At 45.8% G+C, this 24502-nt stretch overlaps 2 protein-coding genes across 2 annotated transcripts in view; both read right to left on the bottom strand.

Annotated features, from left to right (window-relative positions):
• Positions 1-10899, bottom strand: part of LOC123817205 — a 42662-nt gene extending 31763 nt beyond the window's left edge. The window contains exons 1-4 of the mRNA XM_045836756.1: positions 10835-10899; positions 9554-9729; positions 1723-2783; positions 512-640 (exon numbers count right to left, since the gene is read on the bottom strand). Of these exons, the coding sequence (XP_045692712.1) occupies positions 512-640; positions 1723-2776 (1183 nt within the window). The 5' untranslated portion in view covers positions 2777-2783; positions 9554-9729; positions 10835-10899. The remainder of the gene's footprint in view (positions 1-511; positions 641-1722; positions 2784-9553; positions 9730-10834) is intronic.
• A 5265-nt stretch (positions 10900-16164) lies between these two features.
• On the bottom strand, positions 16165-24204 carry LOC123817425 (protein SLFN14-like). The gene is made up of 4 exons (XM_045837116.1): positions 23145-24204; positions 21508-21636; positions 19863-20583; positions 16165-17801 (listed from the first exon to the last, which is right to left on the bottom strand). The coding sequence occupies exons 1-4, from the start codon at positions 24202-24204 to the stop codon at positions 16967-16969; spliced, it is 2745 nt and encodes a 914-aa protein (XP_045693072.1). The 3' UTR covers positions 16165-16966.
• Positions 24205-24502: the final 298 nt, after the last annotated feature.

Here is a 24502-nt window from a genome sequence, read left to right as displayed (position 1 = left end):
TATGATCAGTGTATTTTGAGAATTCGAAGACCAAAAGTCTTTAAGGGCATTAATAGTCCTGGATTCTACATGTGGTACTGCCTCAGCCAGTGGGGTCAGTGAGGGATCACTTCTAAATTATTCATCACCACTGTACTGGTAGCATTGTCATCTGCTACACATAGGTTTGCAGAGTATACTTTCAGGATTTTTTTTAAAGATTTTAAAATTTAGTTTTAAACAGAAGGGAGAAAAGGGAGAAGGAGAGGGAGAGAAACATCAATATGTGAGAGAAACATCAATCGGTTGATTCTCACACTCCCCCAACCAGGGAGCTGCCCATCAATCCACCCATGTGCCCTGACTGGCAATCAAATCAGCCACTTTTCAAATCTCAGGATAATGCCCAACCCACTGAGTCACAGCAGTAAGGGTTACTTTCTGGATTTTCAAACACAAGCATCACCATTTACCTCCCCTTATCCCAGCACAGAAACTGGCTGGTGTCAAGTAGGCAAACCATAATTGCTACCTGGAAATAAAAGTCGCTGGAGATCCTCCTTATGTTCCAGGCCTTTCTTGGAGTACACTGGTCTGCTGAGAGGAGGCCCGCTAGACAGACTCAGCTGAGATTCAAAGTCTTTGGACAAGCGTACAAGATCTCAAGAAAGAGAGAAAACATGTTATCCTGACATGTTAGTTCATCTTTTCACGACTGAAAGACCTCAGCAGGAGGTGTATTCTCTGACTGTCCGGGTGGTGTGACTTGAGAGATGATGGCAAGGCAACGCCCCATTCACCTTGTGGAGACAAGTGCTTTTACTGCAGATGGGGGTTGCCAAAACCCAACAATGAAGAGACATTATTTAGAAGTTTGAATGTGCTTCTCGTTCAATATAATTCTTCACTCTCTATGTCTAGATAGCATTTTGTTTCTACTTCTTGTTTTGGTATGTAGCACATTCTTTTTAGTAGACATGTATGTACATGTAGTTTATTTCTGTGGTGCAAATATTCCCGCCATGGACAATTTCAAGCTACCAGTGTGATATTGCTAAGTGCGGAGTTGGGAAGAAACGCACAGTAGCACACATTTTATAGTATTTCCCCAGGCAGATAAAACAGATGCAAATAACCTCACAAGCAAAGAGTATTAAAATGTAGTAAATAATGAGGCAGTAGCGAGTTTGTATTTATTACACTTGTTTTTAATATAATTGTAAGTTTATATAACAATTTTTGATAAGGACCATGTTTAACAACTGGCTCATAAAATTTCTGAAATTTTATTTTAAAATTTTATGTATTGATGCTTAGAGATTTGTTGTTTCACTTATTTATGCATTCATTGGTTCATTCTTGTATGTACCGTAAGCAGGGATTGAACCTGCAACCTTGGTGTGCTGGAACACCACTCTAACCAATTGAGCTCCTCAGCTAGGGTGAAATTTTAATAAATGACTCCCGAAGCAGTAAGAGCTACTACAAGGCAAGCATTCCCCCAAATTTTTCTTTTCGTCTTCTGATGTGAAAAAAAAGATTACCTATAAGACATTGATTTGGGCTTCTAATTACCCAACAAATGTTTATTGTGTATGGAAAGCAGGATTCTTGGGGATTCAAAAAACACAGAATTTAGTGGGTATGAGAAGTTCAAAGTCACAGGAAAAAAAGAAAGACCTGTCTGGTTTGAAGGTACTAGAGGTAGGAAAAGGACAGGAGGGAGTTGCTTTCCCCTCTTACCTGGGTCTGTGTCCATCATCATGTCTACCCATTCCTCAGTGGTCAGTCTGCAGACTTGCCCGCCTTTCACTGTCCATGATTTGGGAGCTTCCGAGAACACTGCACAACAGGACGGCTGCACTCTGATGGCACAAACATAGCCATATAACTGTTCGTCCTCTAACACACGCAAGAATTTGTGTGTGAAAGTTATCTGGCATTCGGATTGGCAAAAATGGACACAAGGTAATTTGCTTATTGCATCCTCTATTATCATTCTCAAAGAGTTACAGTCAAAATTTTCTTTAGCACATCCCAGAACTTTCTTGCTCTTATCATCCACTCCAATAAAAAGATAGCCACCTCCAGTGTTTGCAAATGCAGGGATGTACTCTGGAATTATGTTTTTAACGTATCGTTGGATGTGGTCTGTAGAGAACTGTTTGACCTCTACATAGTGAGACTCGGGAAAAGGCAGGATTTCACCACGTTGAAGCTGGTCTCTTTTAAAGGTTTGTTCAGCGGGATTCAAGTTATGGAAGTTTTGCTTTGACCCCCTGGGAATTTTGTTAGAAGGTTCATCCCTCGAAGGTTTTGCATTTTTCTTGTTCCTGAGGAAATTAAACGCCTGTCCTGGTTCCATGGAAAGCACAGAGGTGCCCGATCTACAGTATAACGAAGTAGCCAGGCTGCAAATGCGGGGCTTGATGGAGTCGTCTTCAGAGGAAGAGCCAGGTCTCCAAGATTTAACAAAAAGGTAAAAGCGCCTCCCTTCTTGCTTGGTCTCAAAGAAAGCCTGCAAATCTGAAGACTGAATAAGTGTTCTCAAAGACTCTTCTAAATCCAGCCCCAGCTCCACAGGATGCTCATCGCTGTTCGCCATTTCCATCAGAACCACTCCTCCTCCCGAATTTAATAAAGCACAGGCAGCCTGTGACACTTTCTCCTTCTCCTGGTCTCTCTGAGATTTCTGCAGCTTCTTTCTGTTCCCTTCACCAAAAGTTACTTTTCCTGCGTTGATGACCAGATCTGCATAAGATGATTCCACCACCAAAGATGAATTATGTTTCTCCATGTTCACTCTGCAACAGAAACCATTAAACCACATCTATCATGTTGACGAAGAAGTAAATTATGTAGCATGTAAAATGGCATTCATTAATTCATTTGAAAACATTTACTGAGTTCCTGCGAAGTGCTGGGGCTGGAGGTTAAGTGGCAGATCAAGGATCAGCACAGCCCTGCCTCTCAGAGCCTCCTGTCTGAGGGGAAGCATGGTTGGACAAAGCAGTTGTGGTAGGAAGGGTTCTGCAACACGCCCTGTGAGAGAGGATGGAGCCCTGGGCCTCAGCAGTGGCGGTGGGGGTGAAGAGGATCTGGGCACATGTGAGAGGCATTTGGGAAGTAAAATTATGTAACATGACCTGCATTGACCAGAGAGAAATGAGGAGGAAGGATTAAAATTTAGTAACTGGGTTTGGGCATAAGCAACTGGGTAGATAGTGATACCGCTTACTGGCATCATAAAAAGTTTTTTTAATTGGCATCTTCTATTAAATTTGGGTGGTGGACACATTTGTGTTCATTATTTTTTTCTTTGGAGCTTGTTTTTTGTACCTTTGAAATTATAACTTAATTTTGTGTTATGACATTTATAACATAAAAACAAAAATCTTTACCTCCAAAAATTTAAAAGGACAGTAGGAGATATAAACTTAGAGCATTGGTAAGACAGTGGTTGAACTCTGGACTATACACATTCCTAGGACGGGATGGGAACTGAAGATGGATAGGGCAGGGGGTGGAGCTGATAAGTGGGAATAAGAAGGATCAGTGCGTTCTAGGTCTTCTCAGAGAACTTGCGTTTGGAAGTGGTTCAGCAAATCAATAAAACTCAACAGAACCACGGTGAGGAGAGGCCGTGAAGGTGCTTACAGTTGTGTTGCCACCTGCAGTCACTTTTCTCCTTTGCTTGAGTATAGGTTAAAGAATGCGATCAAAACATTTTATTCTTCAATTTATTTATTTTTTAAAATTTTTAAAAAGATTTTATTTATTTATTTTTAGAGAGGGAAGGGAAGGAGGGAGAGAGAGAGAGAGAAACATCAATGTGCGGTTGCTGGGGGCCGTGACCTGCAACCCAGGCATGTGCCCTGACTGGGAATCGAACCTGCAATGCTTTGGTTCCCAGCCCGAGCTCAATTCACTGAGCTATGCCAGCCAGGGCTATTCTTTAATTCATTAACACAAAAAATGCTCAAGGAGTGTCCTTCATGAGCACACTAAGTACTATGAGAGACGCAAAGGGTCTGCTGGTTGGAGATTTTTGGTTCAGGTCGTGATGAGGTGTAAACAGCACATGGAGAAAAACCCATAGCACTAAATTCCCACATTGGTAAGAGAGAAAAATCAAAATAGTGGTTTTCTTCAAAAGTTAAGGAACTTAAGAAAGAACTAGCTCACCAAGGGACAGAATAACAGGAATAAAAAATGTAAGGGCAGAAGGAAGTCAGAAAATTAAGAAACAATTATTTGATTAATTAACAAGACTAAGAGTTTTATTTTTGTTTGTGCCTGTTTGGTGTTTACTTTTAGACAAGACACTAGTGTCTTTATTATTTAAAAGGAGCTTTGAACAAATAAAAGGGTGGTTGATGCAGGTGTGTCAAGGGAACAGAATTCTGAGCAGTGAACTATTGGGAAGGCCAGGTCATTCACAATCTTACTCATTTGTCTGATATGCTCCTTGTGATAAAATTTACAGTTAGAACTATCGTGTTCTACATTTTATCACATTTGAAGTCTCCTTGTCAGATTGAGACACATCCAAACTTCAGTTTTAATGTTTATTCATTCGGACATTTGCTCTCAAGTGCTACATGTTCGTTCATTTCCTTGGATAAATATTTTCATATTGGCAACTCCTTTCTATATCTATTAAGCCTGATTTATCTTGGCCCTGGCCAGGTAGCTCAACTGGTTAGAGCTTCATCCTGACACGCCAAAGTTGCAGGTTTGATCCCTGGTCAGGGCATGTGCAAGGAGCAACCAATGAATGTATGGGTGGATGGACAACAAGATGATGTTTCTTTCTCTCTAAAATCACTCAATAAAAAATTTTTTTTTAAATCTGGGTTATTTTGTTTGGCATAGAAACAAATCTGAGAGTTCCCAATCTCTTCTTTTAAGATTTGAAAGATAATCAATAACTGGGAAAGTCTGGTAGACTTTTTCCTCTAAAATACTAAATAAGAAGATTTTGTTCCACCAAAATATATGTTAAGAATTTTAAAAACATAGATGAATTGTTCTTAAAATACAGGCAAAAAAGCAAACTGGTTTAATTAAGACATTGAGAACTCAGATAAATCAATTACAAAGTAAAACATCTAAGACAGTTATCAGAGGAAATTTTACAAAGTACATGGCTCTGCTGGGCTCCCTGGAGAAAACTTAAAGGCACATGGCTAAGTAAAGGAGCCAATCTAATAAAGCTACATACTGTACGATTGCAACTGTATGACATTTGGAGAAGATAAAACTATGGAGACAGTATAAAAAAATCAGTGGTTGTCAAGGCCTGGGGCAGGGAGGGGTTAATAGGCGGAGTACAGAAGATTTTTAGGGCCCATTGTATCATCATGGATACACGTCATTATACACTTGCCCAAACCCATCGAATGTGCAACACCAGGACTGAACCACATGCAAACTGAGGGCTTCGGATGATCACAACGTGTCAATGCAGGTTCATGAATTGTAACAAATGCGCCCCTCTGGCTGGGGATGTTGGTCACAGGAGAGGCAAGAACAGATCTCTGTACCTTCCTCTCAATTTTGCTGTGAGCCTAAAACTTCTGTTAAAAAATAGTGTTTTTAAAAACAAGATAGATAAGCCAAACGTAAAAGAGAGAAATAAGACCTAACTGTGGGGAGAGAACCAGTATATATATATGCCAAAGCATGTGTGGGCACAGGCAGAAATCCCTATCAAGATCTGGGGTCAAAAGTTTTGAAACAAGAAGGCTAGATAAGGCAAGTCCAGGTAAAAGCAGGGAGGATGGTAGGAAGGATGTGTTTGTGCCTTTCCTTAGGGGCTGAAATAACTTACATTACTGAGCTAAGCACTGTACCAAAAAGTGTACATACATTATCTCACTACCTCCCCACAACAAACACGATTATCTTCATGTTACCAAGGAGCAAACTGAGGCTGGTGAACATGCTTAGGATCACATGGATGATGCTTTGCAGTCAGTGAGATCCAGTTCTAAAGTATAAAGTTGCTTATCAGCCTGGCTGGTGTGGCTCAGTGGATTGAATTCCAGCTGTGAATCAAAGGGTCACAGGTTTGATTCCCAGTCAGGGCATATGGGTGGGTTGCGGACCAGGTCCCCAGTAGGGGGTGCTCAAGAGACAATCACACATTGAGGTTTCTCTCCCTCTCTCCCTCCCTTCCCCTCGGTCGAAAAAAAATAAAATGAAATATTAAAAAAAAACAAGACAGTGTGATGTTGGTGAAAAATAGACAAATAGGTCAGTGGAACAGATAAGAATCCAGAAATAGACCGACAGAAATATAGTCAATTGATCTTTGACAAAGCAGCAAAGGGAGTTCAACAAGTGAAGGGTAGTCTTTTTTTTTTTTAATTTACTCCTAGGAGTATTTTTTTAAGATTTTATTTATTTATCTTTAGAGATGGAAGGGAGGGAGAAAGAGAGAGACAGAGAGAGGGAAACACCATGGGTCATGGCCTGCAACCCATGCATGTATCCTGACTGGGAATCGAACCTGCGACACTTTGGTTAGCAGCCCGTGCTCAATCCACTGAGCTACCCCAGCCAGGGCAAGGATAATTTTTTTCAACAAATGGTGCTGAAAAAGCTGGACATCCACATGTACAAATATGAACCTAGAAACACATATATCTTTCACAAAAATTAATTCAAAATTAATAATGAACCCAATCTAAAATGCAAAACCATAAAATTCCTAGAATATAACACAAGAGATGATCTGGGTGAACTTGTGTTTGCTAATGACATTTTAGATGCATGATTCATGGAAAAAATTGGTATGTTGGACTTCATTAAAATTAAACACTTCTGCATAAGTTTTTAAATAAAATGTAACATTTATTAAAAGGAATGTTATAAAGCAATGTAAGAGAATAAGCACACACAGTGACAGATCAGAAGCAAAACGTAGCATTAAAAAGTGAAGATGTGCAAGTGCACATACAGATTTATACTATTTAAATAAGCTAAGTGTGCACCCACACCCAAGGTGCACATTATTCCTGGGGAAGTGTACTGAAAACTGCGTGTGCTAAGAATACTGTAAAGATACACAATAAACTGAGAATTTTGGGTGTGTGTGAGAAAAGGAGAGAAAGAAATGCAATTGGAGGTGGAAGGCAAAGAGAACTTCAAATTTCTCTACACTATGTTATTTACTGAACTTTAAAAAGGCTTTCAGTAACTATGATGAAATGCCAACAGCTGTGAATTTGAGGTAATGGGGTAACAAAAATTCAGTGTAACGAAAAGAAAGTGTTTGTTCTATTATCTTTGTACTTACAGTTCTTATTGATGCTATAAAACACACACACAGCCCTGGTGTAGCTCAGTGGTTGAGCTCAGGCTTGCAACCAAAAGGTTGCTGGTTCGATTCCCAGTGAGGGCACATGCCTGGGTCGTGGGCTAGGTCCCCAGTAGGGGGTGTGTGAGACACAATCACACATTGATGTTTCTCTCCCTCTCTCCTTCCCTTCCCCTCTCTATAAAAAAAAATTATTTTTTTAAAGAAGAAAACACACACACACACACACACACACACACACACACACACACACACTACAAACCCAAATTGGGTTTATCCCAGAATAAAAGATTGTGCATACAAGCAATACCATGACTAATAATATAAAATATGACATGAGCTAGTAACAGAGTCAAATTATCTCAACAAATTCAATTTTTTCTTGATAATATTTACAAATTATTCTAGAGAAGCATCATTTAAAAATAGTAACAGGGCCCTGGCTGGTGTGGCTCAGTGGATCCAGCGCCAGCCGCAAAGCAAAGGGTCGCAGGTTCCATTCCCCGTCAGGGCACATGGCTGGGTTGCAGGCCAGGTCCCCAGAAGGGGGCGGCAAGAGACAACCACACATTCATGTTTCTCTCCCTCCCTTCCCCTCTCTCTAAAAATAAATAAAATATTTTTTTTAAACAGGAAGATGTTTTAGCTTGAGAAAGCCTGACAGCAACACCAGTTTCAACACACCCCCCCCACTCCCTTCCGCCTCCTCCCCTCGCCCTTCACACTCGGCTGCACACTGCCCTGCGGCCCTGTCTGCCCTGTGCCTGTGCCCTGCGGCTCCTCCCGGTACTGCAGCTCAGCGACGTCTGGCGGCTTGCTGCGGCCCCCCACCTCCACCCCAGCATGGGGGCTTCCCCACCGCCACCCGAGTAGCTTCCGCCACCGCGTCCAACGTCCGCAACACCCTCGCAGAGCCCTGGCCAGCAAGGCTCCCGCAGGACAGCATCGGAGCCCCGGGACTGGCGTGGGCTCCCAGGGCCAGAGCCTGTGTGGGTCTGTGTCTGTAGGGGAGCGTGCAAAGCTTTGGGGATGGGGCGCGCAGTGGTCCGGGGCGTGGGGAGCAGAGCCTCTGCGTGTGGGCCCAAGGGAAGGGATGGACTAGGGAGATGGGGTTATGATCCCCCAGGGCTCTGAGAGAGTTACAATCCACAAAGAAACAACAGACACATCCTTGAACCTGGCTCCGCCTGCCCCACGCATTATGCTGTCCTGTATTGCACACAGATGAAGAGAAGTTATGGCGCCCTCAGAATTACAATTGGGGCTAGATGACCCCCTCTGATTTGTTTCTTCCCTGCCCCCCCCACCTCAGTGCTGTAATTATGGCCTGTAATAGGTCATTCCTCACACATATATGGAAATATTTTATTTAATTTGGGGCTAAATAATCATCTTACATTTATGGCTGAAGTAATACATTCATGTTGTAATCGTGAGTACACCGCTTGATGTCTATGGAAAATATCCCGGATGCATGTAGGTGCTGCCTGTGTCTAGTGAACTAAATATTGGTTGTTACATAGGATTGATTTCCTGGTCTAGAATGGCAGGTATTTCCCAACTGTGCACCTGCAGAAGTATTATTCATAGTTATCTATTCATCGGTGCCCTGTTGCCAAAAGGATATGAAGAAGCAATTTGTTTAAAAGCACTTTGCAGTGCTTTTAATTAATGTTGCTAAACAAAATAACCACATGTACTTAAGACACAAAAATAACCTGGAAAATCCAATTAGAACAGAGCTTCCCAATCAATATATCTTAAATTTCTCCTGAAAGCGAAATTATTTATGAAATAAATATTTATGAAAGTGAAATATGAAAAGCAGACCAACAAAATCGACGGAATGTTCGAACAGTCATCTCTTCCCGCCAAAGCCCTAGCTCCTCCCTGTCCCATTTGAAAATTTATTCCCCAGAGCTTTGATAAGTCTCCCCTGCAACCCCGGCACACCATATCTGTCTCAGAACTCGGCCAGGTCCTCTGGGCTGGAGTCTCGCGTGGCTGGCCTGAGCGGGAAGGTGGTTCCCATCCACAGAACAGTTCGGTCTCTTTCACTTAAGAAACAGGTGGCCATTTGCATCCACCTCCGCCTCCTGCCAAACATATAGACAAGATATATCTGCAAGGGTCACAGGGTGGATTTTCATCTTAGAGGTTTTTTTCTTGTTGTTTTTTTCATCTCTTTTTTCAGACCATCTTCTGTTGAACAGGCAAGGCTTGGCGTCTTTCTGGACAGCCATTACTCACCTTGGGCGTTAGAAGATTTTTCAGGGTTGGGATGTTAAAAGTCCTGGAGTCGTGTTCTGTCCCGGAGTCAGCAGCTTTGACTGGGGGCTGTGGTGACCTTCCGAAGGAAGAACCGGCTCTGAAATCTGAGCCCCCTGGAGAAATGCCAGCCGGGGTGAGTGCCAGCTCTCAGTTTCCTGAAAAGCAAAACCACACTGTTCACTTTTTAAAGTTGGTGTCTCTGAAAAGTGAGATAAGCTTCTGTCTGATTTCCCAAGAGACTAGATTAGAGTGCTCTCGCCTCTTAATGTCTGCCCTTCTGGCCTCGAGAAGAAGAAAAAGAACGGTTTCCTGTCTCTCAAGAAAAACTGGGCATTTTAGTAAGTAGGGGAAAGGCTAGTTCGTTGTGGCTTGACTCTAAAGGAACTGTATCTCCCAGGGGGTACTTTCAGCTCCTTGGAGAACAAGGCTACAGAAAAGCCTCTCTGGGTAATGGGAGGGGGGCTGACGGGTTTTCAAGAACAACTGTAAAGGACACATGGACGAAACCGAGGGGGGTGGAATCACGGGAGGGAGGTGGGGGTGGCTGGGCTTGGGGGGACAGGTGGAGGGCAAAGGCAGACAACTGTACTTTGAACAACAGTAAAATTAAAAAGTGAAGGAAAAAAATAAAAAAGAAAAGCCTATCTGGGTAAGCACCAAAGTATTATGAAGGATCACTTTCTGGGGAGTGGAATTGGAAAGGAAGGAGGTAGACAGGGAGGAAAGAACTGTTATTTTGCACCGTAAGCCTGAATTACTCAAGAAATATGTAATGCAGTGAGAGGGGGGGAGGGATTGCTAGAGCCAGATAGAGAATTAAGCTGTACAGCTCATTGACTTCCTTAATTTTTCTAGTAGCCTCTGTAATCCCGACGGTTACAGTTGAAATTTCTACGGGGTCCTCTGTGGTTGACTTGGTGGCTAATGTTGTTGCTATTGTTCTAAGTTTGTTCTGTAACTGCAGCTTCCCTTCAGAACCCACACCAGCCACAGTCCCTTGAGCTCCTGTGTGGTTTCTTCCACGTGCCCATCCTTATAGACCTCGAGAATTATTGCAGTAAGGCTTTAGCAACTATTCTTAACTCTGAGGACAGATGTGCACTGGAGGGAATTTAGCTTCAGATGCCACGAACCAGCATTTCATCCTGTCCATAACCAATGTTATGGTTGGGCCTGCCCTTGTGGTACTTATCATGACTGCAAGACGCCCTTCAGCGACAATCATCAGGTAGTTGAAAAGCATACAGACTTGTTACTTACAGGACCCGGAAGCTGGACAGCACACTCTGGGGTTTGCTGAGGTTGCAGGTAGAGAGAGAAAGAAAGTGCACTGGCCTGAGGTTTGGCTCTGCTTGGGGCTGAGGGTGGAGCCTTAGGGTTTCCTGGGCTTCATCTTGATTGGTGAGTTTAAAAGATAAGAGCGGGCATTTAGAGCACAGGAAAGAAAAATATTTTTAAACAGTGGCCCAAAACAGTGGTCAGTTACAGAATCAGCCGAGATCTATAAAACAAAGAAGTCTCAGCAGGGCGAGTTGGCTGGCAATCTGTTTATTCAAGATAGCCATCTGTGCAGTGGCTGCCTGGCAATCAAAGCAGAAGTCATTGGCTTTGAGTCATTCGCCTTGCAAAAGGAGAGCAGACAGCAACCAGCTTCCCAATCGTTTAGCACACCTTAAAAACATGCAGATGCTAGGGCTCCTCCCCAGGTGTGCAGGATCAAACCATGAATGTATCTTTTGAAGACCCCAGGCGGTTCTGTGCTCAGCCAGGCTGGGGAACCCTGAACACCCATTTCCTGTGTCCCCTCCTCACAGCCTCTAGGCTCGCTCTTCACGGTGGACTGTCACAGAAATTACTAGCATTACGGACTGCCGCCCACATCCGATTTCTGCCAACTCTGTTTCCCATCTGGCCAGCGATGTCCCTTCAAGAGGTTGCCCACATGTGTCGAACAGAGCGGGTAATTATCCAATTGCAAAAAGTATGGCAACCTACAAATTACCCCCAAGAGACACAGCATTTCTTTTTAAGCACACTTGAAAAGTGTCCAGGGAGACAAACCCAGCGGGGACCACAGGGCATCTGTGGTCCCCGCTGTGGATAACGACGTCCGCACGGGACTCAGCGTTGTGCCAGCACAAGCCCGGAGCTGAGCCGTTCCTGGTGCCGCGGTTACCTCGAGGCAGAAACCACGCTTCAGAAAGGTTAAGTGATGATGATGATGATGTCAAAGTGACTTCTCCCAAACTGAGTCTGGGACCATGTACATGCCAGACACCGAGATCCTGGGTTAGTAACTACTGCTTGTGGACACTGGTTTGTGCCAAGCACACGAAATAAAGCTCTTAATCTGGACAACCACCACCTGACGGAGAGAGTTTTTTTCCATTTTACATAAGATCAGTTGACTTGCCCAAGTCACACTGGGTGCTTGAGCCCGTATCTGGAGCTTGTCGCATCTGACTCGAAACCCACACGAGTACAGGGGTGCCCCAAGGCTCAGGGAGCTTGTGGTTCCCGGGGAGCACCCTAAGTGGTGGTGGGTGTTCTTCCTGTAGCCCAGTTATGGGTTCCACCCCTTTCAACGTTCAGTGCGGTATCTCCCACACCATCTCCAAATTAGTTGCAGGCACGTGTCTTAGAGTTGAGAAAGGTACAGGGATCTGGAATTTTAACCATCACGCCACATGATTCCTATCGGGCAAATACAGAAAAGTCCACTGAGGTAGCTTTGCACAAGCAAAGGTTTGCCCCACAGACCACCTGAGCTGGGCCCCTGGCGACGGCCACTCCTCGGGGCGGGCACAGCCGCAAGGCCAGGGGAGAAGCATCTTCTGTCCTAAGTGTGACCCTCTGTTGCTGCGTTCCCTAAAACTTCGTTCCCCGCCCCCATCCCCGCATCTCATGGGGTTTGGTGCAGAGCTTTAGTGTCCTTTGCTTGCCCGTCACCGTCTTCCTCTCTGTGGGTGCAAATTCAGGCGGACTGGCCCAAGAAACCACATGGAATCTGAGAGGCCATTTACAATGGGGGTTGCCCCCCGCCCCAGGCTGCAGCGTGAGAAATGTCTCACGTGCTGTGTAGCAGCCTGAAGAGTGGGAATGGCTTCCAGAAGAGCCACCCCAAGCAGGATACAATGTGGACTGTACCCCATGATTGCAGCTCTGCTCAGGTACACCTGCCCCAGGACCGGCGCTGGGAACGAGTGAGCAGGAAGGACGGCGGTGAGAGGTGGTGGGAATGATGGGGAGGAAGGGCTTCTGTCCTGTTCTCTGGTCTCTCTGTGACGTCAGTGTGCGGGGTGGGGGCAAAGGGAGGTGTCCAGGTGGGAGTAGGTGAAACACAGATTTTATTCTTGCATTATGATTTATGAATGGTTGTAGTATTCCTCATACCGATAGCTGTAAACCGCCTTTTGCCCCACCCTGTACAGACCTAGACATGAAAGGTATATATTTTTTAAGTTTCTTAGTGTAGAAAATGCTTTTCTCTACATTTCTGTTATGTAAGGCATCTTCGTTGTCATATTGGCTTTGGAAGAAGATTTTAGAAACCAAGAATAACTGTGTTGCTTAATATCAAATGTTCTAAGTATACTCAATCTGGGTCTCAACAGCGACGTGCAGATCGTGGGAACTCCTGCCGCTGCCGCTGCCATCCAGGCAGGCAGGAGAGCAGAGAGGCTAAAACGGACTTCGGCGTCAGGAAGACATGGGTTCGCATCTTGGGTTCAGCTCTTGGGTTCAGAACTTTCTTGTTCTCTGATCCTTGGCCAGGCATTTACCTTGACGCCTCAACTTCCTCGAGTACAAATTAAAGCTAATCAGGGCCGAAATGTATGCTTCTACGTGTCAGGCTTTATTTAAATGGACTGTTTATTTTGAACCCTCATTTTTATCTTAAGGCTTAGGTATGAATTTTATCTCTGTTTGACAGCTGAGAAACCTGAGTTTTAAAGGGGAGAGTTAACTTACCTGAGGTCATTCAGCTAATCAGGAATAGAGTTCAAATTCAAAACCAGGGAGGGTTTGACCCTAGGACCCACGTTCTTAACACAACCTTATCCTAACTTCCCTGGGGCCGGGAAATATAACCCAAAGGTTGCTGGGAAGATAAAAGTTATAATGCATTTAAAACATTTCACACGGTGCCTGGCCATAGCAAGCATTTGCTGTCTGTTAGCTCTAACCTCATCCTGTGTGTCAGAGGGTACAGGATTGGAGCTGTGGAGGAACTTTGGTGGGTGAGCCATTGACTGGTGGGTTATATCTGGCTGTCTTCCAAGGGACCCCCTGCTTGCCGCCCTGCCCGCCTCCAACACATGTCTCTTCCAAGCTGTGTAACTGGGCAGAGAAGACAGCCCTTCCTCATTGAAGCAGGGGTGAAGGTGGGCTTTAACTGCAAAGGACCTGAGATCATTCTGAAGCAGTCAGTACACAATAAGGAGAGAAAGTACACAGTAGCCATGTCCTAATTCCTTCCTTTTCGACTTCCATTTTAGGCTGAAAATGAAAGAAGAAACAACATGGAAAACTGATCCCATTTGTTTCAAAATCACGTTGCCTCTGTCAGCGGAAGCTATCGAACCAAGCAGCAGCAGCCTTGGATGGGGTCTGGCAGAAGGGCCTGACCTTGGAAGGGCCAGGAATGTGACCCGAGTCTGATTCTGAGCTTCGCAGAAGGAGAAATTCAGATTCTTCTAGAGTAGCCAGGAGGGGCAGGGAGAACTCGCAGAGGTTAAGTGCAGGGAACAGGATAGCCGCTGTCTTCACTCGCCATGAAGGCCACTGCTTTCTAGGGGTGAGACCTTGACAGAGACCTTGACAGAGGGCCCTGAGAGCGAGCACGGGCATTCTCGCCTCTGCAGAGCATTTTCAGAGCATTCACGCATTCTCAGAGTTGAGATCGCCACGTCGAGGATTCCGTGTACATGCTGTATGTACTTGCTCAGCTCGGGCGCTCAGTGGACCCGTGCCTTTCAGAAAGTTAATGTCTCTGTACCTCAGTTTTCTCACCTATAAAACTGAGATAATGTGTATAGACCTCACGGAGTTGGGAGAACACATGCAAAGCATTAGCAAATAGTAATATCTCCCCTGGCTGGCATAGCTCAGTGGATTGAGTGCGGGCTGTGAACCAAAGCATCGCAGGTTCGATTCCCAGTCAGGGCACATGCCTGGGTTGCAGGCCACGGCCGCCAGCAACTGCACATTGATGTTTCTCTCTCTCTCTCTTTCTCCCTCCCTTCCCTCTCTAAAAATAAATTTGTTTAAAAAAGTAATATCTCAATTAATAGTAACACAGGGTTATTATAAGTTTTGTACCTCTTTCAAGTTGAAGCCTCTTGAAAATAATTTCATGTGTGGCCTTTCCAAAACCTTGGGGAAACTGGGGCAGCTCAGCTTCATAGAAAATCTAGTTTATCTCTATACTCCCTCCTCTTTTCTTTTTTTTTAAGTGTATTTTATTGATTATGCTATTACAGCTGTCCCAATTTCCCCCTTCCCTTCTCTTTTCTTAAGTGGGTTTCTCCATGCCACAGTTTTTCTTAAAAAGGCCTAGCCAGGTAGCTCAACTGGTTGGAGTGGTTGTGGGTTCAATCCCCAACCAGGGCACAGATAAGAAACAACCAATGAATGCAAAAATAAGCGGAACAACAAATCGATGTCTGTCTGTCTCTCAAATAAAAAAAAAAAAGTCCTGAGGCATCCTGTCTTTGTTCTGAGATAGCACCCTGTATCAGTTTCAAGTAACCAGCATTTTTTTTCCCCTACATAACACTAAGGTTACATAATTCATGCCTCCATCTGTAATTTTCCAAGTCAAGCTCTTCTTCTGACGCCCTGGGGTAGGGTGATGGGCCTCGGTTCCGCCCTCCATGCAGAGACAGCGTGTTCTAAGCCGCCTGTTTCTGAGATGCCAATGCCTTTTTTTTCGCCATCAGAACCTGATGTCAGCATTTTACTTTCTTATTTAAGGCAACAAATCTATATGTTTTCAGGTACCGTGATTAGGGTTTTTCTATGTACTTCCCATCAGAACCAATGTGATTAGGGTGAATCTTTGGTTTGGCTACCCTTCAATCCAGTAATCTCATTTCTGGAGATTTATAAATATAGTAGAGAAAGAAAAGTTTGTATGCCTGAGTATGGACAGGGTTTAATTTCCATAGTGTCCAATCGCTAGTGATGCAAATGAATAGTGGGTGATTATTACAATTTTGTATAATCTAGCTGGGACATTGTGCAACCATTAAAAACGCTCATTTACCTGGCTGGCGTAGCTCAGTGGATTGAGCACAGGCTGCGAACCAAAATGTAGCTGGTTCGATTCCCAGTCAGGCCACATACCTGGGTTGCAGGCCACAGCCCCCAGCAACCGCACATTGATGTTTCTCTCTCTCTCTTTTTCTCCCTCCCTTCCCTCTCTAAAAATAAATTTTAAAAATCTTAAAAAACAACAACAACAACAACAACAACAACAAAACAATCATTTGAAGACTGTGCTACAACACGAGGAAATGCCTGCATTAGTCAGCTACTGCTGCGGAACAAACACTCCTGAAATCTCAGTGATACAACAATGAGCGTTTATTTCTCTCGTATGCATTGCAAACCAGCTGGGTTTGGGCTAATCTAGTTAGGATCGATCACACCTGGCTCCAGGTCACGAGTGGAGTCCAAAACTGCTTCCCATCTCTCATGCGTCCGTGACCGGCGGGCTGCCCAAGGCACACTCTTCACATGGCAGTAGCAGAAGCCCAGGAGAGCAGCCCTAATGCTGAAATGTGTAGAGCCTCTTGCACGCGTCACAACGGCTAGCACATTCCCACTTGTAGAGGAAATCAAGTTCCGAGCCCACAAAGCTTGAGACCCATAGCCAGGACGACGTGCCAGCCCAGGTGCTGCCCTGGGACACCCAGTCAAAGTAAGTAGCCCTGAAGGCACATTACCTCCCAGCCCCAGATAGGCCCGCAAGCCTGGCTGCGTTAGAAGCACTGGGAGACGGAGGTGTAACAAAGGCTGCGTTAGGAGCGTGAGTCAGGGTGTCTCATGCAAAAAGCCTTGAAAACTGGTTTGGATTAAACACTGCAGGGACTCACTGAGGATGCACGAGCAGGGAATGCCATAACATCAGTTCCCTCTCTGAGGAGAACTTCTCTGGTTGACATGATGGAACCAGAGGCAGGGGACCAATCAGACGTCTGTTGTAACTGTCCATGGAGGAGGTGGGGTGGACCGGGAAGAGGACAGTGAGAGACATTTCTGTGGCCCTCTGCCATCCTGACTGTGCCTCGAGCTCCTCGTTGGTAATACGTGAAAAGCAGTAACTGCCACCCGCCCGGGAAAAGGGACTCTGCTCCTTCGGGCTTCCTGTATCGTCTGAAATACTTTTCAGAAAGCGGCCCTCTTTTCGTAAAGCAGGTAGAGGTGTTTGATGGCTCTCGAGGCGAAGCAGAGCCTGTGAGCTTCCTCCGACAGGGTGTACTCTGGACAAAGCCCAAACACGATGTTCCTCTCCAGGCCTGAAAACTGCTGAACGCCGTCTAAAATGATGCGATCGCCCCTAGCGCCAGCGGCCTGGCTGAACACAGCTTCCGTGGCTCCGTGGGTCTCAGTTAACGCCATTGCTTTGAGCAGCGCAAGCTCATAGCGTCCTCTGTCCTCCTCTCTCCGGCACAGGATCGCTATGTCCTTGGGCAGGTAGCCACACTGGAGCAGGCTGTGGCATCTGTCTGCCACGTACGTTGCGATTTGTTCCACGGTCAGGCTGGTCTCCGTCTCACACACCCCAGGAAGGGCCTGAGCTCGCACCGCGTCCTCGTAGGCGGCTTCTCTGAACAACGCCACTGTGTCTGGACACACGGTGGAGAGAGGATTTTCTTGGACCTTCTTCATCTCCTGCTTCATGACCCTCGCTATTTCCAGTGAACAGTGGATCCCGTCGGTGATGGCTTTGCGAGGAAACCGGGCAGACGGAGGGGGAAGGCCACTGACATCGGCGCGGTGGACCTGGAAAGGGTCCAGAAAGATCCAGAGGACCCCGTGGTGAGGGTTTTCACTTCGAGCTCCCCTCGCCTTTGGGTGGGTGATACTCTTAGCCTTCATGTACCAATCCCCGTACTTGCTGCAGAAATTCTCCGTCTCGTCCATCACTATGTGTTTCACCTTTAGGAACTCCCCTCCCATGAAGGTTTTCCGGGTCACGGCCTGGCAGGTGGTGTGTTGGCTGTACGGGTGGAACAGAGATAAACAGAGTCTGAGGAAACGCCATGCACTCATTACTCGCCGGATTGCCATCAGAGGCTAGTGCTCGCCTGGAGGGTGGTTCATTGGTTCAGTCGTGTGCTGAATGCTACCAAGCTACTCAACTACAAGTCACCGGACAGAGAGAATATGAAACTGCAAACCCAGCTCTCCAAGATTATCTAGCTAAACGTGCATGTGAAAGTTTTGAAATAAACCCAAGTAGCACTGGCTGGTGTGGCTCAGTTGGTTGGAGTATCATCCCATAGACCAAAATGTGGCAGGTTCGATTCCTGGTCAGGGCACATATCTGGGTTGCAGGTTCAATCCCCAGTCAGGGCATGTGCTAGAAGGCAACTGATCGATATTTCTCTCTCGCATGGATGTTTCTCTCCCTGCCTCCCTCCCTTCCCTTCTCTCTAAAATTAATAAGCATGTCCTCGGGTGAGGATTGAAGAAAAACTTAACCCACAGCACAGTTTACAACACCCCTCATGACATGGCACCTGCCTCCTTTCCAACTTCATCACCTACTACGTTCCCACTCCCCTCCCCCACCGCTCCAGTGAGACTTGCCCTTCTGATTCTCACGTGTCTCCACGTCTTTGCACCTGCTGTGCCCTTTGGAGAAAAGCCCTCATTTTATTTACTCTCCCTACTGACTTCGTAAGAGCGGCCCAAGAGCCTTGTATGTGCTGACCAACCTTCAGCCCAAGTTTAGATAAGCATATCTTCATTCATTAAGAAGATATTAATTTCTTCATTAATCATACTAATTATACAATATCCACATCACTTATTTTAATTTTTTGTCCCCCTTACTGGGCTTTACGTCCCGGTGTTCGGTATTTTTTCCCCACTAACACTAAATGTACGCAGTACCTAGCATATACACAGTGCTCAAAAAGATTTGTTGAGTAAAATAAGTAAACCAAACAAAAATTTAAAATGAGTTTGCTCTCATTTGCTGGATTAAAAAGCAACCAGTCTCTTTTACTAAATTCAAAGCTAAAAATTTATATCAGAAGCAAATCTGCGTGTTTTCTAAAATTACTGATTCAGAACAAGTCATACAAATGAAAATATTTTATAAACAAAATCAAATGGCATTTAAATTCAAGTTTCTATTAGGCAGAATGTCTAATTAACTGAAATACCCTAAGACTATAAAGTGTTAAGTAACAAACAAAGTGTTTATTTAAAGCAAAATAGGTTCATTTCTACTTTTCTTAAATTTAAGGTCACAGATGATTGTGAACAGGGTTTCTGGTTATATAAATTTAAAAGTTGTACACACTTGGCTAATTTATGAGGAGATGTTGAAGCCTGAAAATTGCAAAGTACTCATTTATAGCTCAACCACCTGATCACTTAGAAATGTTTGGGCTCTTGCATTTACATAGTTAAGGCATTGCAAAATCTTTTTTTATTATATTTATTTTAAAAATACATATGGCCCTGGCTGGTGTAGCTCAGTGGATTGAGCTCAGGCTTCGAACCAGAGGGTCGCCAGTTCAATTCCTAGTGAGGGCACATGCCTGGGTTGTGGGCCAGGTTCCCACTAGGGGGCGTGCAAGAGCCAACCACACATCCATGTTTCTCTCCCTCTCTTTCTCCTTCTCTTCCCCCTCTCTAAACAGACATAAATACAATCTTTTTAAAAAGAGAGTGTGCTTTACTTTTCTTTTAACTTTTTATTTTTGTTCAATTACAGTTGTCCCACTTCTCCCCCACTGCTCTCCCCTGCCCTGCCCACCCCCCTATTTATATACTTTTTAGATAGAGGGGAAGGGGGAAGAGGGAGAGGGAGAGAAACATCAATGTGTCTCTCACACACCCCCAACTGGGCACCTGGCCTGCAACCCAGGCATGTGCCCTGACTGGGAATCGAACCTGTGATCTTTCAATTCACAAGCCAGCCCTCCATCCACTGACCCACCCCAGCCAGGGTGCAAAACCTTAAATAACCCAAATTCTCTTTTCCGATACTGTTGAAAAAACTGACTCACATACATTTATTGTGTTTAGTCAGGGACACACTTACGCCACGTAATCCCTTAGGGAGTCGTGTTCACAGACATAGAGGATCTCCTTGGGTTTGCACTGGAACAGGCCCTTCACTTTCTCCATGATCTTGATGGCCAGGGCCGTCCTCCTCGTTCCCGGCAGGCAGTGGACGAACAGCTCCCGCGTCTCCTGCAGGCTCTCCGAAAGCAGCTCGCACTGCTCCGCTACGAGCAATTTGGAAAACTCGCCGCCCAGCCGGTCACTCAGGAGAGAGCTCGAGCCCAGCAAGAGCACCACGAGGGCCTGTAACAAGTCTTCCACGTCCTCCTTATCGGCCAGCTGGTAGGACTGGGGGTAGCGCACGGGGAAGTCGCCAGGCCTGGGCCGCAGCGCGCCGGGCAGGTGCACCAGCCTCGGGATGACACACACTTTCCCCGCGTAGCCGCCCACCGTTCCCAGTTTCTGCTTTAGCTGCCGGGCAGTGCTTCGGGCATACTCAGGCCCGTTGTTGGTCCCACTGGGGCGCACTAAGACGGTGTAGAGCACCAGGGGGCTGTCCGCTGCTATCAGGAGCGCATCGCACAGCACGTTCTGCTCCTTCCTGAGGCCGAGGTCACCAGCCCAGCTCCTGGAAAACAGCACAATCCCCCGAGAGTAAGGACGTATCTGCGTCTTCATGAATTCCTCCAGTTCTGGATGGCCTGAGAAGAGCTTCTCACAGAGGGATTCGGGTTTAAAGCGTATCTCCTCCTGGGTCACTGAGAATTCAAGGAATGGAAGTTACTCAAATGGAAGAAAGCCTGTTGTGAGTATTCCTGCCACATCCTAGCAAGAAGTGAGTCGAGGTGTGGAACTCTCGGTTTCCCTGTCTGCAAAGAAAGCACCGCCCTCTGCAAAGAAAGCGCTGCTCTGGCTCCACAGGCCAGAGCCGCCAAGCCCCCAGTGCTGGCAGCTAGTAGCTGGCACACAGCGGGGGTGGGGGTGGGGGGCAGCCAGACAGGACACTGCACAGAACAGCCTCCTGCACCGTCTGCTCAACGGCAAATGGTCCACCATTGCTAGGAAGTCAGCGCTTCCTGTTACTTGTGTGTGAACCTGATGCTTTGGGGGAACTAAAAACTTCCTACAAAACAATGATTCTTAACATGTGGCAATGTCGACACCCCCCCCCAGGGGGGCATTTAGTAACATCTAGAAATTTTTGATTGTCACAGCTGGAGCGGTGCTGCTGAAATCTAGAGGACAGAGGCCACAAATGGTGCTAAAATGTGGTACAATTCACAGGGCAGCCCCACCCCCGCGCAACAAAAAAGACCTTTAGGGCCAAGGTTGAGAAACTGTACTAGAACCCCAAGGCTCACTGCCTCGCCATTGGAAAGCTGGGGTGCGTTTCTCTCGTGGTACAGACCTAAGGGATTTAGGACAATTCCTAAATCCTCGCAGATTTAGGAAAGAAAAGCCACGGGCGACCAGAAGCCCCAAAGCACACAGAGATATTGCGTGAGTCTGATGGCTGGGAAACAGGCGTTAGCCATACGTATTATTTTGGGACCACCGTGTCTGGTAAATCCTGTGTTTGACCTTCTCTCTAAGGAGAACAGTTCGGACGAATTGCTATCAGTTCCTCCCAGTGCAATTTTAGAACTAAGCAGTTCCCTTAGCTGAAATGAGGAAGGAAATACCTGGAAACAGACGTTGCTGGAGAGCACCCTTAAATTCCAGGACTTTGGTGGGAGGGCGGGGGCCTCCCAGTGCAGGCGAAGCTGGCAAGACCAGGGGCAGGCTGTAGTCTGTGGTCGAGCTGCCAGGAGCTAAACAAATACATACATGGAGAGTTGTTTCAGGCAAAAAAGAAAACGAACTGTTTTAGTTGTTCCTCCCACGATGCCGTTTGCATGGGGCAGAGCTGCCCGCACACTTTCTATGACTCAAACAGCTTGCATCTGCCAGGAAACAAGGCCTGGGCACCCCTGCGGGGCTCTGGTCCCCTAAGCCACCGTGTGGCTCCTGTGGGGCAAGTCTGTTTCACTTCTCTCTGTCTCACGCCAGGGTGAGGTAATCCCTGATGCCTTCCAGCTCTTAATATGCTGATTCCAGGTCATTTCTACGAGGAAGAGGCTTCTAGAAGGGGCGGAGTCAGAAAAAGGTAAGCACAGCATATATATATATTTTTTATATTGTTATGGTTGTTTTAAGTCCCAATCCAAGGTTCAGATGGAACAGAAGGTGGCAGGATCTCTTAGTCTGGGGTGTCTCTCTGTGTGTGTAGGCTAAAACAAATTTAGAAGAGAAAGAATAATCTAATAAAATCACTCAAGTCTTGATCCAAGCTTCTTTTTAAAAAAAAAATATTTTTTAAAAAATGACTTTGTTTCCCAAAGTTTTTTTTTAAGATTTTATTTATTTATTCCTAGAGAGGGAAGGGAGGGAGAAAGAGAGAGAGAAACATCAATGTGCGGTTGCTGAGGGCCATGGCCTGCAACCCAGGCATGTGCCCTGACTGGGAATCGAACCTGCAACACTGCAATCGGTTCGCAGCCCGAGCTCAATTCACTGAGCTACGCCAGCCAGGATAAAAATTATTTTTAAAATTTGTTGTTACTGACAAAAGTAAAAAAGCTTCTTTTGTCAGCTTTGGAGCCCATTAACCGTGGAGGTAAACTGATTAAGTTTCATTCAGGCTATAAGTCCTCTACTAATTGCTTAGAAATCACCAGAGCTGATTCTGAGCAAAACTGTAAGGAAGTGAAAACACCTGGACTCCTCCTCCACGCCCCATCCCCCACCCCCGCCCTGACTTTTTTTGTATCAGCCTTTGCCCACTAGGTGGTGCCCCAAGCCCAGAGATTGAAGGCATTAGCTCTTGGTGTTAAGGGAAACAATTCAAAATGGTCAACAAGCTCCCCTTGAGTGAATTAGTGGAGAGTCAATCTTAAACAATGTTTCTCCCAAATATCTTTAGGGTAAGACTGCTGAACTATGTTTCTGATTAGGAAGATCAGCCTGCAAAAGTTTTCAACAGGTCTTTACACAGCACAAAAAGTTACAGTCACTAATTCGTGGCTGATGGCATACTATTATTTTCCCAAAGTAGAAATTTCCTAAAATCCAAGCATCTCTTGACCACAGAGAGTTCATTTCATATTGTCTCTCTCTCTCTCTGGAATTAAAAATATTAGAAAACGAACCATGTAATGGGGGAATTTTTAAGCAAAACATCTTTCTGTTCTCTAAGTAAAATATCTGACCCAACAGCCTGGGAAGGCAGAGAAGGGTGTTCCTCCCTACGAACTGAATAATGACCCCTGTTCTGCTTTACCTGGCTGAATATCCAGCATCATGGCCACCCAGGTCTCCACCGTCAGCCTGGTGACCAAATTGTCCTTTATGATCCAGGAGTCCGGGGCTTCCGTGAACACCACGCAGCAGAAGGGCTGTACCTGAACCACACAGACATAGCCATACGGGACATCTTTCTGGTACACGTCCAGGATTTTGGTAGTGAAATTCACCTCCGGCTTTTCACAGCAGAAGTGGAACACGGGCAATTTTTTAATGCAGTTTTCTATTTCTTTTTTTAACGAGTCCGGGTTCACTTTTTCTCTCTTGCACCCAAACACTTCTTTGCTCTTATCATCCACCCCGATGATGAGGTAGCCCCCCTGGGTGTTGGCAAACGCAGAAACGTAATGAGCAAGCATTTCTTTAATCCTAGGGATGATCTTTTTGGTGGTGAACCTTTTAAACTCCACATGCGCTGACTCAGTAAAGTCGAGTTTCTCTTTATAGAGGAGTTTGTCCTTTTGAAGAAATCTCGAGGCAGAAGTCCTCATGTCTTCCTCTTCCTGGACGTTCGGGTCGAGAGCTCTCTGGGGATGCAGTGCCTTCACCCTCGGTCTCCCTCTCTGGGCTTGAGACTGCTTGTGTCTGAGCAGCGCCAGGGCGGCGCTGGCGCTCAGGTTTATGGCGGAGGTCACATCTCTCTGGTATAAATTGGAGCGCAAGCTGCAAATCCTCAAGGGGGAGCTGAAGACATCCGGACTCCACGACTTCACAAAAATCAGGAGATTGTGCCCTTGTTGCATGCAGTCAAGGTATTTCTGTGAACCAGAAGGAAGAAGCTTCTGGAAAGAGGTTTCCAGGTCCTGCCCCAGCCCATGGCATCGGTAACTGTAGTTTTTATCGTCAATCTTCGCTTTGATCACGCCCCCTCCGGAATTCAACAGGGCACATGTGGCTTGGATGATCTTGGAGTTCTCGGTTCTTTTCAAATAGGTATTGGTCATCTTCTTCCTGTTCTCTTCTCCAAAAGTCACTGTGCCCACTTCTACAACGATCTCAGGATAGGACATGTCCATCCTGGGCTCCAGACTTTCCATCTCAGCAGCCAGTCTGTGCTCGGAACAATAACAGAAAGGGGTTCCAGTAAATAAGCAGGACAGACATGTTGTTTCTACGTTAACAAGAATTCCAGAGATTGCAATGCTTTCTTCAAAACTATACATTATCATTGCCCTGGCTGGTCTAGCTCAGTGGATTGAGTGTGGGCTGCGAACCAAAGGGTCACCAGTTCGATTCCCAGTCAGGGCACGTGCCTGGGTTGCGGGCCAGGTCCCCAGTGGGGGCCACATGAGAGGCAACCACACATTGATGTTTCTCTCTCTCTTTCTCCCTCCC

Source organism: Phyllostomus hastatus, unplaced genomic scaffold (genome assembly GCF_019186645.2).
Source record: "Phyllostomus hastatus isolate PE091 unplaced genomic scaffold, TTU_PhHast_1.1 phas_contig_210, whole genome shotgun sequence".
NCBI classification, from domain to species: domain Eukaryota; kingdom Metazoa; phylum Chordata; class Mammalia; order Chiroptera; family Phyllostomidae; genus Phyllostomus; species Phyllostomus hastatus.
Note: the sequence above shows the minus strand (reverse complement) of the source record. Positions and strands in the feature narration are given on the sequence as shown.